The 14,861-nt window shown below is 33.0% G+C and overlaps 1 protein-coding gene across 1 annotated transcript in view; it reads right to left on the minus strand.

Annotated features, from left to right (window-relative positions):
- NDUFS4 (NADH:ubiquinone oxidoreductase subunit S4) overlaps positions 1-14,861 on the minus strand; it is a 169,823-nt gene that overhangs the window by 60,376 nt on the left and 94,586 nt on the right. The window contains exon 2 of the mRNA XM_044681169.1: positions 7,664-7,755. Coding sequence (XP_044537104.1) covers positions 7,664-7,755 — 92 coding nt within the window. The remainder of the gene's footprint in view (positions 1-7,663; positions 7,756-14,861) is intronic.

The raw sequence follows: 14,861 nt of genomic DNA on the forward strand, positions 1-14,861 counted from the left end.
GACTGATTATGCTACAATGGAAAGGGCACTGGTCATATGATCAAAGGACCTGAGCACATTTCACAATGGTCACTTATCACTTGGGGATAACTGGTCAATCTCTTTAGGGATTGGTTTCTACTTTTATAAAATGAAGGGGTTGACTAGATGGTTTCTAAGTTACCTTTCCAACTGAATCTAGGATCCTATAGGTTTTCCTATTTTGCCCTATACCTTTTATTCTTCAAGGATTGCCTTCTCCATATGAGTTCCCTCACCATCTTGGTCTCCCCTCCTGTTACCTATGTTTCTGCCATTTGTGATATATACCTATACAAAGATGGAACTAGATGCTCTTTGGGGTTTTGTCTAGCCCTAAAATTCTATACTAATGCTTTCTTTCTCACCACAACATATCCTATTAACGCATATATTTTAAATCAATGAAGTTGTGGTAATGTTTTCTTAATTATCAAGAGGATATATAGTGGTAACTTCTTAAAATATTCTTCACCTTAAAATGAAAGCCAAAAATAAGAATAATTGTCTGGTTTTTACCTTGTGAAAATTAAAACTCCAACATAATAATATGTAAGAATTTTAAATATTGAAAGCAAGTGTAAAATAGTATACACAATTTCCATACACAGCAGGTAGTAAAGCAAGAAAAGAAATGACACAGTTACTCTGCTTAAAAGAGATAGACAATAAAGAACTTTTATACAGGTCTATGCATTAAAGACATTGTGGCTATTAACAGTTTAAACTTTCACTGTATTTGGCTAATTGGTACATAGGACTTTTAAGCTTTCAACAGATAAAACATTCCAGTTCAGTTCTCCAGCAGTGTCATTTGTTCATGTATTCCAAGCAAGAACAAAGGGGAAAAATACTGCTTTAATTGTTTAAGTACCACTGATAAAAGAGATGGATGAATACTTTAGGGGAAAGATCTTTTGTTCCTTTTTTATTTTAATACAGGGGAATAATTCTCTATTTCAAGTGCCAAAGGTTTCCTGGTTTTGGTCTAAATGAAAAATCTTATTTTCTTTTTCTAGCTTTAGCAGTTAGCCTATCAAATACGTACATATATACATAAAATATATTTATTTGCTTTTTAGGTATTAAGTTTATAGATCTTTCATTTTATGGAGCTTAATGAGAGGCAAACGAGTACATTTTAATTAGTACTTTCTTAGAAACTGTGGTAATGAGCAATCTATTTTCTCCTAACTGTGATCTAGAAAAAGTAAAATATAGAAATTAAACTTTATTCTTATGAAGGTAGTTAAAAAGGCATACATTAATTGTAAATTCTATACCTATTTTTAAAATTGACATCCAATGATGGTAGAAATATTCTCATTTAAATAATTTGCTAATCTCGACCTATGTAAAATGGTCAATGGTTTTAAGAGGCATTCATTTATAAAATGGGTGTTTTAGAAAGAAAAAATTCAAATTTATGAACTCATCACATAGAATCTAAGTATGCACAATCTGGTTCTCTAACAGAAATAATCAAAAATAGATATTTTAAAAACTTTATCTGATAATGTTCTACACTATAAAAATGACTTACTGAAAGTAGAATTCATATTTCTCACATTATCCAATAGAATTTGGCAAAGCGTTTTTTTAATCTAATTCTTACCAGAATGTCACCATTTCCTTATTTAGAAATAATTTGATATTGATCCTAAACAGTGATAAATCTGAAAAAAATGCCAATGATGCCTAAATCTTAAGGAATAATTCTTTTGCCCCTAAATTGTTCTTGTCCTAAGGAATTATCCCTCCATACTGCACTAAATTAAATTCAAGGCTCTTTGGCTCCACTCACCTTCTTTTTAGAATAAATATCAAATGGTAATGAAAAGTTACCAGACTTAAAATGATCATTTTAGTCCAATTTTCCACCAAATTTTTAAGTTTACAGTAAATACTGCTTTTTCTCCCATTTGTACTATCTCATATCTTAATATATAAATATCTGTAGACTAGTAAAGACTCAGGAACAACTTTTTCTATATTTAGTAGAAATTTTTAAGGGAAAAAAAAAATGCATGCTAAACTGCCACCATGGTAGGCTCTCCAAGGCTGCTATTCTTTGATGTAAAATGAAATACTACTTAGTGAATAAAACATAAAAAAAAAAACTCCTGTCTCCCCTTCAAAGAGACATATCCTTTGACCCAGTGCTCCAGACTAAAGCCTTGACATTTTTGCACAAGAATGCTGCATGAGGAAAGTCCAGACAAAACAGACACTTGAGATGCGAGGAGGTTGTATAAGCCCAATTGCAGCAGACACTCCCCCTTCCAATAATCTACCAGAGATAGCGCTACCATACACCAAAAGAAAACTGACCCTTATAAAAAAAAAATCCAATAGTCAAAGCAAATGTAAGCCATTAAATTCAGTCTATAAGCTGGCCATCTCTTTAAAACCAATTATTCAAGTCTGTGTACTTTAAAAAAAAAATTGGTTAACTTTGTTAAGGGCAGCTATAGTCTAAGACAAAAAAGCAACACAGGAATACTTGGGCAGGAAATAAAACAAATTTGCTATTTTTGAAATCTTATTAAAATCAAGCGCTTATATAAAAGCTTCCCAAAGGCAAAAGACAGGCATTTCTTTACCAGAACTATTAGTGAGAGAAAAACTTTTCTGATGTCAGATAACTTATTGCCTGCAGACATTCTTCCAAAAAGCACTATTTCTACCCAGTCAGTTGAGTTTGCTACTGCTTAATCTAAAAGCAATTACTTCTTAAAAAGCAAGTAGCAGCAAGAAACAGTCTAAAATGAGACATTATTTTAATTAAAAAGGACCTGCTTGCCATGAAATAAAGTGCAACAAATTAAGAAAAATATAACTGGGAATAACATTTCCTATAGATCTTTCAACTAAAAATGCTTTTAAGAAGGGTCATTGCTTAGAAAGTCACAAAGTTGAAGAGCATAATGGAATTTTAAATGACACCTACCTCCCACCCACAAAGTCTTAAAAAACAAAATAAAAAAATTTGAGACTACAAACAAGAAAACACTGGCCTCCGTTTTAAGTAACACTTTTTGGGAAAAAAAAACTGCATGAACAAACTAGGTCTACAGCCCTCTACAAATACCTTTTAAACAAGTATTATTAGTATAAAGATAATTAAATGGGAACCTATAGGAAAATACAGACAACTGGAAACCTGTATAATCTGTATAGACACAAGCATTTGGGAAGAATATCAGCAATGGGAAAATTTTTAATTAAGTAATATGCTAAGAATTAATGACATTGATATTTTATTAACTCATTAAAAGTAAAATGGCATCCTTCTATAATCTTTCAATGGTATTTTAAAATTCCTTTTGCAATAAAAATATGATAACAAAGGCAAGTAAATATAAAGCAAATGTGACAATAGGAGTGAGACATTTTTAAATCTAATTTAAGACTGCTGAAAATCATAAATGCACAACGATGTGTTTGACTCATCAACAGTCTAAAAATTTCTTTTAAAACAATACTACAAATATGTCTCACAATTCAAGTCAATGTAAAAAATAGTAAGCAAGATCTAACTAGACTCAGATATTCATCAAAAGTACTAAAGGAAAGGAGATGGGGCATGAAAGACACAAAACGCAGTTACCCTTAATAAAATACAAAGGCAAAGAAAAGGCACTGTTTCCCTTCCATACTCTGACTACTCCCTGGAACAAAAGCAAATGGCCACAAAAAACAGTCATTTATGTTTCTTTTTAATAAATTTAATACATCAAGTGCTGCATATAGTTATATGGGCTACAAAATAATTTTTAAATTATGGTCCCAAATATGTTTTAAAAAAGACTTTATAATTTTTTATAACAGACTCTGAATGCTTTTCTTGCTGAAGACTGATGACTAAACAAAGTGGAGCAGAATTATTAAAGATTGTTTCTGTATCTAAAGTGTGAGAACATACTTCTGGCAAAAAGGTCATTTATACAAGTGCATGTTTCCTGAGGATTGACATTTTATGCATGCTAAGTACATACATCGTTATGCTTTTAAAAGCCAAAAAACTGTCATCAAATATCTCATACGCAATAACTAAAAAACATCCTTAAAAATAACCCTTTTTAGTAAGGGGAGAAAAATGACATTCTTTTAAGCACCAGTCTTCTTCCTTTGAAGCAAGAGGAGAAATGTCATTTCATCCCACATGATTTCCTTCCTGGTTTCCAGCCTTTTAGAGGAAGAGGAAAGCTGTCAGACCATCAGACCATTTTGAACCAGTCTCCTGCATTTGGATTAAGGAAAAGAAAGGCTATTTTCATGAAGCCAAGAAGAGGAGAAAAGTCATTTTATGAGGTCTCCAACCTGGTTAAGAAGACACTGACAGATGATCACAAAACTGTGCTGATTTAATCTTTTACAAATCTGTTACATAAGCTTAACTGGGCCCTCACTGGTACAAGGCAAAGACATAAAATGCCTTCTAAATCTTTTCGTTCTTCCTCAAAATTCCCATGGCTCCTTTGCTACCCCTTCTTGGCAAAAAACAATGCTTTGTATTTTACTGAAAATACAATTAGCCAAAGGCTCCCTTTTCTGTCCTCACCTCATGTTCAGATGACTACTGCTACTATTTTTTTCACCTGTCTCACATAATGAGATGGTCCTTCTCCCTGTCCAATGTACAAGTAAGTGATTCTGTTCAATCTCTCCCTAGGTTCATGTTGGCTAACCTATGGTACACGTGCTGGAGGAGGCTGCTCCTTTTCCCCTCTCCAGGTACACCTGAAGACATTTCTCACATTACCCATCCCTCTGCCCAGCAACTCAATGGGAGCACTTCTTCTCTCCCCTATCTGAAGTAAGGTAAGGGGGCTCACATGCAGTGTGAGGGTTGCAGTTTGGGCACTCAGTTTCTAAAAGGTTCGCCATTACTGCCCTAGATAGTGACTGCCTAAAAGCATGCCCATTTATCTCTCTCTAACTTCAAAAAAATCTCACTTGATCCATACATTTGGGCTAGCTATCACCTGATATCTCTTCTGCCTTTTGTGGCTAAACTCCTTGAAAAGGTTATAACTGATGCCTCTATTTTATTCCTTTCCACTCATTCTCTTAACTTAATACAGTTTAGATTCTGACTTTCTCATTCAATTGAAACTGGAATCTAATGGCCTTTCCTCAATCCTCATAAATTTTTACTTCTCTGCAGTTTTTGACATTATCAACCATTCTCTCTCTAGGTTTTTTTTAAAAACTCTCTCCTGAGTTTTCCTCTAACTTATCTGACCACTTTTTCTCAGTCTCCTCTCCTGGACCTTCATCCAGGTCAGGCCTATTTTAACCATGGGTATTCCATAGGGCTCTGTCCTATGCCTTTTCCTCTTCTCTTTTAATACTATTTCACTTGTAATTTCATCAGCTCCTAGGGATTCAATTATCATCCTCTACGGTGATGATTCTCAAATCTACTTATTTAACCCTGACTCCTCTACTGACACCCCAACTTAGTCTTTAACTGCTTACTGGACACTACGAACTAAATATCCTGTAGACATCTTAAACTCAACAAATCCCAAACTAAACTCATCTTTTTCCCTAAACCACTCTTTTCTTCCTAACTTTCCTTTTACTAGTGAGGGGTTCCACCATCATCCTAGTTATCCAGGCTCAAAATGTATTAATCAGTACAGTTTAGCAAGAAGTAATTTAAAATATTAGAGACCTATTAGTCTCAAGGGGTTCACCTAAGTGCTGAGTCTAATTTTCTTGATTTGGGGGGACTTCCCGTGAAACACCTGGGCTGTCTATCTTTTGTCTCTGGCTCTTGCTTATCTCAAGTACTATGTTAGTTCTTGGAACCACAGTTTACAAAAGATGTTACTAGAATGGTGAAGGATCTTGACCTATAAAAATTGCTTGAAAGGATAGGCAAGTTTAGCTTGAAAAAAGAAGATTCAGGAGGACATGAAAGTCATGTTCAATATTTAAGAGTTTGTTACAAAGATGGATTGTTCTGTTTGTTTCAGACAATCAAGAAAAAACAGTAAGTAGAAACTGAAGAGAAGTAAATTAAGGCTTGATTTTAAGGAAATATTTCCTAACAAGTAGAACTATCCAAAAAATAGAATTGCTTGCTTTGAGAGGTGATAGGTTTAAGATTTATAATGGAGATCCACAAGCTGGCACCTGTCAGGTATACTGTAATAGGTGTTCTCTCATGAAAGTAACTGAGTTTCTTTTCAAGTCTCAATTTTTAAGCTTCTATGAATAATTTTATTATAGGAACATAGGATTTAGAACTAGAAAGGCCTGTAAGAAATATGTAGCCCAAAGGTTATTATCCTAGGCCATGTGAACTTGCATTTTTTAATGTTAATATCAAATTTTCTTTTTTGAAAAATATTTTTTTCCAATTGTAAAAAAATTTAACATGTATTTAACAAATTTACTTGTTGAATTTAATCTAATTTATATTAATAAACTTGCAAAATGGAAGAAATAACACAATTCAAAAATTTATAAACTAAATATAGCAAATTCAAAGATACTTACCAGGGACACAAAAATATCACAGACCAAACAACAACTTGTACTCATCTCTATGTGTAATTCTAAAGCCAAATCAATGTCTTACTATTGCATGGTCCCTGTTTTTAACATGGGATCACAGAATTTTAATTTATGTATACAAATGCATATATAAAATATATCTCTATATACGATTTTTAATTCATCAGCTTTAAATTTGCTTAAACAAATAAAATCAAGTATATAAGGACTGATCTTAAACTGCAATTTCTAAGTATTCATTATAAAGGTTTGAGTACATTTGTTATGATTTAGGAACTTTTATATGTGTGAATGTATACTTCTAGCATTCTGCTTTAAATATTTTTGGTACTTTTTCTACCTAAAGATGAACAATATAAGGCTGAAAAACAAACAGAAGGGGAGTAATCAAGAAACACATCCATGTATTCTACAATGGTAATTCAAAAATACAATGAAAAGCAGGTTTATGCTATGACACATTTTCACCAGAAGTCTTGGAAGCTTTACAAAAATTATGCCATTGTAGAATATAAGCATAAATATCAGGTTGCATCTAAAGTAACGGACCACACATTGAAAAATTTTATAAGAGATTGTTGCCAAAATTCTAATCTGCTACTGATTAACAGAAGAATGTTGTGCATTTGTTTCTAGTTGTAATCTAACCTTCATGCATATGCAGAAACGAGGTATGTATACAGTAATAATAACTTTGCATGGTTCTTTAAACTTTGCTTCTTTAGAAAAAAAGAAAACCTAATACATTTGATTTTTTTAAAGGACTGGCAAATATACTGCAATTTCATTAAACCAGAGGATGACAAATAGTTTATATTTTTTTTAATTTATAAGACAAAATCAAAATCAATTACTCATTGCAGCTTGACCACAATGTAACCACTATGGACCTTTCATAATTTCATATTTGTTGCTTAATATTTATGTATGTGACTACATATAGTATTTAACACATTTTCTTGTGGCTTACTAATGTTTCTGTTTAAAAGCATTCTCTGAATCTGGAAGTTAAAATTTATATTTCTTTCCTTGAGGAACACACCATACTGAATCACTATTGTGTAGAAATAACCTAAAGGCAGAGTCATAACTGCATGTAGTAAAAAATCCTTACCAATTTTTCATCAACTGTGATGAGTTGCGTGTCTTGAGCTTGGTCCTTTGCCAGCCACCATGTGGAAGTGCTCAGTGACCTGCAGTGTAAGACTTGAAGTTAAAAAATGATTCATGCAATGAGAAAATAGAGGCAGACAAATCTTACATAAACAAGTTACTTTAACAATATCCGTCTTGTAAAAAAAAAATGGAAGAGGGAGAGATAAGGGCACAAAAATCCTTTTTCTCCCCAATTAGTTCTGTCTGCTGAGTTTTTGGCAGGCTCCCACTTAACAGTTCACAACAGGCTGCACTTTATGTCAGCCTACAGGCTCTGTGTCACACAGAGAGACTGCCAGTGGCAAGGACTGTACTGCTCTATGTGAATGTACAGTAGCTAGTTTGTCACGAACAGACAAAAAAATACAAAGCTGAAGTAACTCTTCTGGAACTCTGATCCCTAAATGATGGCATCAGAAGGAAAAAATCTTAACTATATTCTTCATGGTGTAAAGTATAATTGTATAGTTTAATAATAGGACAATAAAGATGAAAAACTATTTCATCATAATAAAAACCAACTAGGTATGACTTTTACAATTTTAATATAACAATTAGCTTAACTACTTTGGTTAAAAAATTAAATTGTTAAAAAATTTAGGAAAAGGACAATTATCAACAAGTGGAATAAAAGAATGTGTACTCTTTAAACCAGAACCATTATTTTAATAAAACTTCTTACTCTAAGCAAATGACACACATGTAAAATTTTAAGTAGCTGATTATAAACTGCTTCCAATGGGTGGGGAAATTTTCAAGATTTTTAAAAAGTATATTGAAAAAAATCTAGTTCCTTGGCTATTCCTCAAAGGAAGTCCTTAAAAATGAAACTTCTTATTTCAATTACTCTTTATAGCTTCTATTTGTGGAATACTGTGGATATTTGGCTAGTGATGGTTAATTTCAAATATTATTTCCTAGTCCTGCTTAATTCTAGTGTCTTTCCCTTCTGAATTATTTATTCTATATATAACTTGTTTGTTTATATTGATTCACTATTGTATCCTCCATTGGATTCGAATCTCCTTGAAAGAAAAACTTTTGCCCCTTTTGGTATGCCCAGCTTTTAGCTTAATGCCTAAAACAGAGTAGGTGCTTAATCAATGTTTATGGACTAATTACTATTTTAAAATTTCACAATTCCCTCAATTAATCATAAATTTCCTCTCAGAAAATAACATTTTCTTAGATGTATGAAATTACTATTTGCAAGATAAATAAAACATTTAATAAGTTTGTAAACTTATACCCCAAAATATTATATACATATAACACATAATTATTTGTAATATTATAAGACGTTAAGCAGTATTAGACAGTGTTTAAAATTCAACTTTCAATAAATGTACTGCTTGCTTTAAAGAAATGCATGTTAGAAATATTTAAATCCAGATGTTATCAATGATAATACATAATAATTATTTCATTAACCAAAAAAAGTTAAAAAATTTGAAGGTGATTCTAATTCAAGTTAGAATCATGTTAGTAGTAATGTTATCTAAGATTTTATCAAAAGTATCCAGCATTAAAAACACTGAATTGGATAAGTTACAACCTTGGACTTAAAATTAAAATTATTTACCTTTTTATATATGAAGGAGACAAATCTTATGACCTATATATAGTTTGCTCCATTTCTAAAATCCTATGATTTTAAGAAGGATCCATCATTTTGGAAAATTTCCTGCTTAGGAATTCATACACATACAAATTTTAAGGATAAGCAACCTAAAAGTCTAATATATTCTACACCATGAATTAAACTAATTTTAAAAATAATATCTTTAGCAGAAGTGGAGACACCAGGATACTAAAATATAATTTGTTCATGGAAACAAGGGAGACATCCAATTACCCTTATTCTCCAAATCTGGTAGTATAGATTGATTAATCATAGAATTTTTGAGTTGGAAGGAACCTCAGCAGCCATTTAAGTATAACCCATAATAGAGAAAGAAAAAAAAATTACAACAAATCCAACAACTGGGTTCCAAACTTTTCTGAAGGCCTCCAGTGAGATATTACCAAAGTAGCATATTTCCATTTCAGAGAAACTCTTAATTCTTAGCGATTGGAAATTATATCCTGTTTCCCTCTTTGTAACTTCTACCCATGGCTGTTAGTTCTGCCCTCTGGTATCCTGCAGAATAATCTCTCTCGTGTGAAAAACCCTTTAAAAACTGTTACTACATAAAACATTAAAGTAGACAAAAGCACAGAATACATCAGAATTAGAAGGCAATGAGGAAACAATCAGAAATAAAGAAAGGTAATCAAGTACATAGGCCAGAGATGGGCAGCTAGGTGGTGCAGTGCACTGGGCTTGAAATCAAGAAGAGGGCAAAGCACTCTAATATCTTTTACCAAGAAAACCCCAAATGGAGTCACAATGTCAGACATGACTGAATGATAAACTAGGGATTGGAATTGGAGTGTCAGGTTCTAACAAGAAAGTACCTTCTACCAAGACAAGTGGACACTGAAACTTTCAAGAGTTACCTAGAGCATTGAAGTGACTCGCTCAGGGTTGTTAAGTAGAATTGTGTCAGAGGTAAAACTAAAACCTGAGACTTTCTAGTTACAAAACTAGCTCTTTAACCATTCTGATATGCTGTCTCTCAATCAAGTATATAAATTAGGAAATGCAATTTAATGTCAAATCTCATTTAATATTTACAAACGGAAGGAGGCAATTCTTATTAAGTGATAATGGAGACATAAAATTAAGAATAGTTAGGAATTTAATATATTAGAAAGTATAAATTTTGAAATAATTCAACTAAAAATTGAAATTAATATAAATGGTACAACAGAGTAGATAAAAATCTGTACTCCTTAAAACTATTCAATACAGTCATTCTGGATTTCATAGATAAATTAAGACTTAAATCATTAAGAAGACATAATTTAAGTAAATTCTACAAAAGTTTGGTTTTTTTTAACAAAATGCTCATTTATTCATTTAACTGTGTCCCATCTTAGAAGTGACATTTTATATAGACATATTTAGTTTATATTATTTCTTAGCAATATTAGGAAACTGAGCCTTGAATTGGTTATTTTACTTACCAAATCAGTTTCTTTGTAGATATAGCTCTATTTCCCTACAATTATCAGTGGTTCCAAAACTTTTTTGGCCTACCACCCCCTTTCCAGAAAAAATATTATTAGCCCCCTGGAAATTAATGTTTTTAAAATTTTAATAGCAATGAATAGGAAAGATAAATGTACCTGTGGCCATCACCGTCTCTGAATCACTGCAACACCCACCAGCGGGCAGTAGTGCCCACTTTGGGAATCACTGGATTAGATTAAACATATTTTAAAGCATTGGCATTTGAAATATCCCCAGTTTAGTAGTATTCATTCATTCATTAATTAGTTTAGATAATCAACTTAACATCAAAGGAAATTCTAAGAATAGCAAATCTTACTACCAACATACATTGGGAACTTTTTATTTCTTGCTCTCCTAGAGAGCTGCTAGAGGCAGTGAAAGGTTGTGACTAATCCAAGGAAGGCTACACAGTTTGGATGTGAGAGAAGCATACCATACTGAGTTTAAGATATGTTTATAGGATATTCAGTTTGAGGTATGAAACAGGCAGTTGGAAATTCAAAAATGGAGATGAGGAGAGAAGTTAGGGCTGGGTAAAGAGATCTGAGAATCTTAAGTGTAGCTTTGCAATCACCAAGTGAAAATATTATACAGAAAGAAAAGGAGGGCTGAGCAAAATAACATGGTCTCTAGGTCTAGTAAGTAAGTTCAGGAATCTAATAATATTGCAAACAAACAAACAAAAAGATCCAAAGACTTGATGAAACAGGGGACCCTCTGGAATTTGAGAAGATCATGGAACTACAACACATTATTCCTGAGTGATTCAAATAAAAAATGAGAATTATGAGAGCAGAATTTTAGGTCTGTGTAGCAAAAAAAATGGGCAGAATAGAAAAAATGGAATTTGCAATGAGAAGTCTTATCAAAAGGAAGAAAAGAGGAAACAATAGATTGGGAATGGAAATACACAGAAATGAAGGAAAATCTGAAAGAAGAGAAGCAAAAAACAAAGAAATTAAAAGAAAATATGCTCCCTATTAAGCAAAATATACTGATCTTGAAGACAGAATGCACAGAAACAACATAGGAACCTAAAACTCCCAAGAAGAACATAATAGGACAAAACAAAATTAACACTATAAAACAGGAAATAAGAAAAGAGAACTACCCAGAACTTCTGAATATAGGAAATGTTTAGAAAATTTTTCCAGAAAAAACCCAAGACTAAAAACTTCAAGACACATAGTAGTTGAATTTAACGATTTAATTCAGAAACAATAAATTCTGTGAATTAACAGGAAAAAGATTTATAAAAAGAAGTTCATGTACTAGGGGCACAGAGATGTTGACAACAAATGTAAAAATAGAAACATATCTTTTATGGCCCATAACATAATAAAATAAAAATTGGTAAAGGAACTACAAAACAAAAGTTACAGACCCAAATGGAAACTTAACCATCAAATCCTAAATATTAAATAATATATGAGTGAAAGAAAAAATCATAGAAACAATAACAATGTAAAAGAAAATTATAACAAAGAAACAATATATCAGGATTTCTGGGATACAGCTAAAGCTGTCCTCAGCGAAAAATCCTATGCTTATGAACATAAATAACAAAATAGAAAAACAGAAGATTAATTAATTGAATATTCATTTTAAAACATTAAAAGTCAACAAATTATACTGAAACAAGACAAAAGTATCAAAATTGGATAACATTTGTATAACATGAACCTCAAAAGAAAGTTATTTAATGAAAGTGGGTAGATGATGGATCTGAAAATCCAAGGAAGCATTTTTTAAAATAATTTTTATATTTTAGAAATGTTATCATGGTTACATGATTCATGTTCTTACCTTCCCCTTCACCCCCCCACCCCCGACTTCCTCCCCCAAAGCTGATGTGCATGTCCCCTGGTTTTAACATGTGTCATTGATTAAGACTTATTTCCAAATTGTTGATAGTTGCATTGGTGTGGTAGTTTCGGGTCTACATCCCTAATCATGTCTGCCTCAACCAATGTGTTCAAGCAATTGCTTTTCTTCTGTTTCCACTCCTGTAGTCCTTCCTCTGAATGTGGGTAGCTTTCTTTTCCATAAGTCCCTCAGAACTGACCTGGATCATTGCATTGCCACTAGTACAGAAGTCCATTACATTCTATTTTACCACAGTGTATCCGTCTCTGTGTACAATGTCTCCTGGTTCTGCTCCCTTCACTCTGCATCAATTCCTGGAGGTCTTTCCAGTTCACATGGAATTCCTTCAGTTTATTATTCCTTTTAGTTCAATAATATTCCATCACCAGCATATACTAGTTTGTTCAACCATTCCCCAATGGAAGGACATTCCCTCTTTTTCCAGTTTTTTGCCACCACAAAAAACGCGGTTATAAATATTTTCGTACAAGTCTGTTTATCTATGATCTCTTTGGGGTACAGACCCAACAATGGTATGGCTGGATCAAAGAGCAGGCAATCTTTTATAGTCCTTTGAGCATAGTTCCAAATTGCCATCCAGGATGGTTGGATCAGTTCACAACTCCACCAGCAATGCATTAATGTCCCAATTTGGCCACATCGCCTCCAACATTCATTACTCTCCCCTTCTTTCATTTTAGCCAATCTGCTAGGTATGAGGTGATACCTCAGCGTTGTTTTGATTTGCATTTCTCTAATCATTAGAGATTTAGAGCACTTTCTCATATGCTTATTGATACTTTTGATTTCTTTATCTGAAAATTGCATATTCATGTCCCTTGCCCATTTATCGATAGGGGAATGGCTTGATTTTTTATACAATTGATTTAACTCCTTGTATATTTGAGTAATTAGACCCCTGTCAGAGTTTTTTGTTAGAAAGATTTTTCCCCAATTTGTTGTTTCCCTTCTGATTTTGGTTGCATTATTTTTGTTTGTATAAAGCTTTTTAATTTAGTATAATCAATCATCCCATTTACATTCAGAGTTATAATTATCAGTTGCGTATTCCCCAACATTTTGGTATCCTCTCTTAATTCTACCCCTTCTTCTTAGGCTACTTCCTTTTAAACCAGTGATTTGCCAGTAACCCTTGTCCCCTCCCTTGATTTACTACCCTTTCTACCCCCTACCTTGTTGTTCCCCTCTTTTTATTTTTAAGGCCTAATGAATTCCCTCTCCATTCTCCTTCCCTCCCTTTTTTGACCTCCCCACTCCTCTGCTCCCCTTGGTTTATCCCTTCTGACTTTCTCAGTAGGGATAGATAGAGTTCTATATCTCAATGGATATATAGCTACTCTTCTCTCTCAGGGTTAATTCCACTGAGAGTAAGGTTTAAATATTACCTCTTAATGCTCTCTTCCTCTCCTTCTTATAATAGTATTCATCCTCTCCCCTTCCCATGCCCTCTTCGTGTGTAATAGAATATCCTATTTTTCTTATTCATTCAAGTTTCTCTTGGTGTCCTCTACTATTCACCCCCCTCTTTCCCACCCACCCCCTTATCATCTTAGACCATTTAGTACTCCAACCTCTCCCTGTGAATAATTCTTCTAATTACTATAATAGTGGATACTATAATAGTGAATAGAGTTCACTACAGAGAATTACACATAACATTTCTCCATATAGGAATACAAATAATTAGATCTTATTGAAGCACTTAAAGAGGCAAATTTAAAAATAAGAGTTTTCTTTCTTTCCCCTCTGTTTCTTATTTACTATTTCATGTTTCTTTTGTTTTTTGTGGTTGTATAGTAAACTTTCCATTTAGTCCTGGTCTTTTCTGTGCAAATACTTGGAAATCTTCTATCTTATTGAATTTCCCCTGGAAGTATATAGTCAGTTTTGATGGGTAGGTGATCCTTGGTTGTAGACCCAGTTCTCTTGCCTTTCTGAATATCATATTCCAAGCCTTGCGGTCTTGTAGTGTGGAGGCTGCCAGATCCTGTGTGTTCCTGATTGGTGCTCTTTGATATCTGAATTGTCTCTTTCTGGCTTCTTGTATATTTTTTCTTTTACTTGGAAGCTCTTGAATTTGGCTATTATATTCCTGGGGGTTGTCTTTTCAGGGTTAAGTGTAGAGGGTGATCTATGGATCCTTTCAATGTCT

This window comes from Gracilinanus agilis, chromosome 1, assembly GCF_016433145.1.
Source record: "Gracilinanus agilis isolate LMUSP501 chromosome 1, AgileGrace, whole genome shotgun sequence".
NCBI classification, from domain to species: domain Eukaryota; kingdom Metazoa; phylum Chordata; class Mammalia; order Didelphimorphia; family Didelphidae; genus Gracilinanus; species Gracilinanus agilis.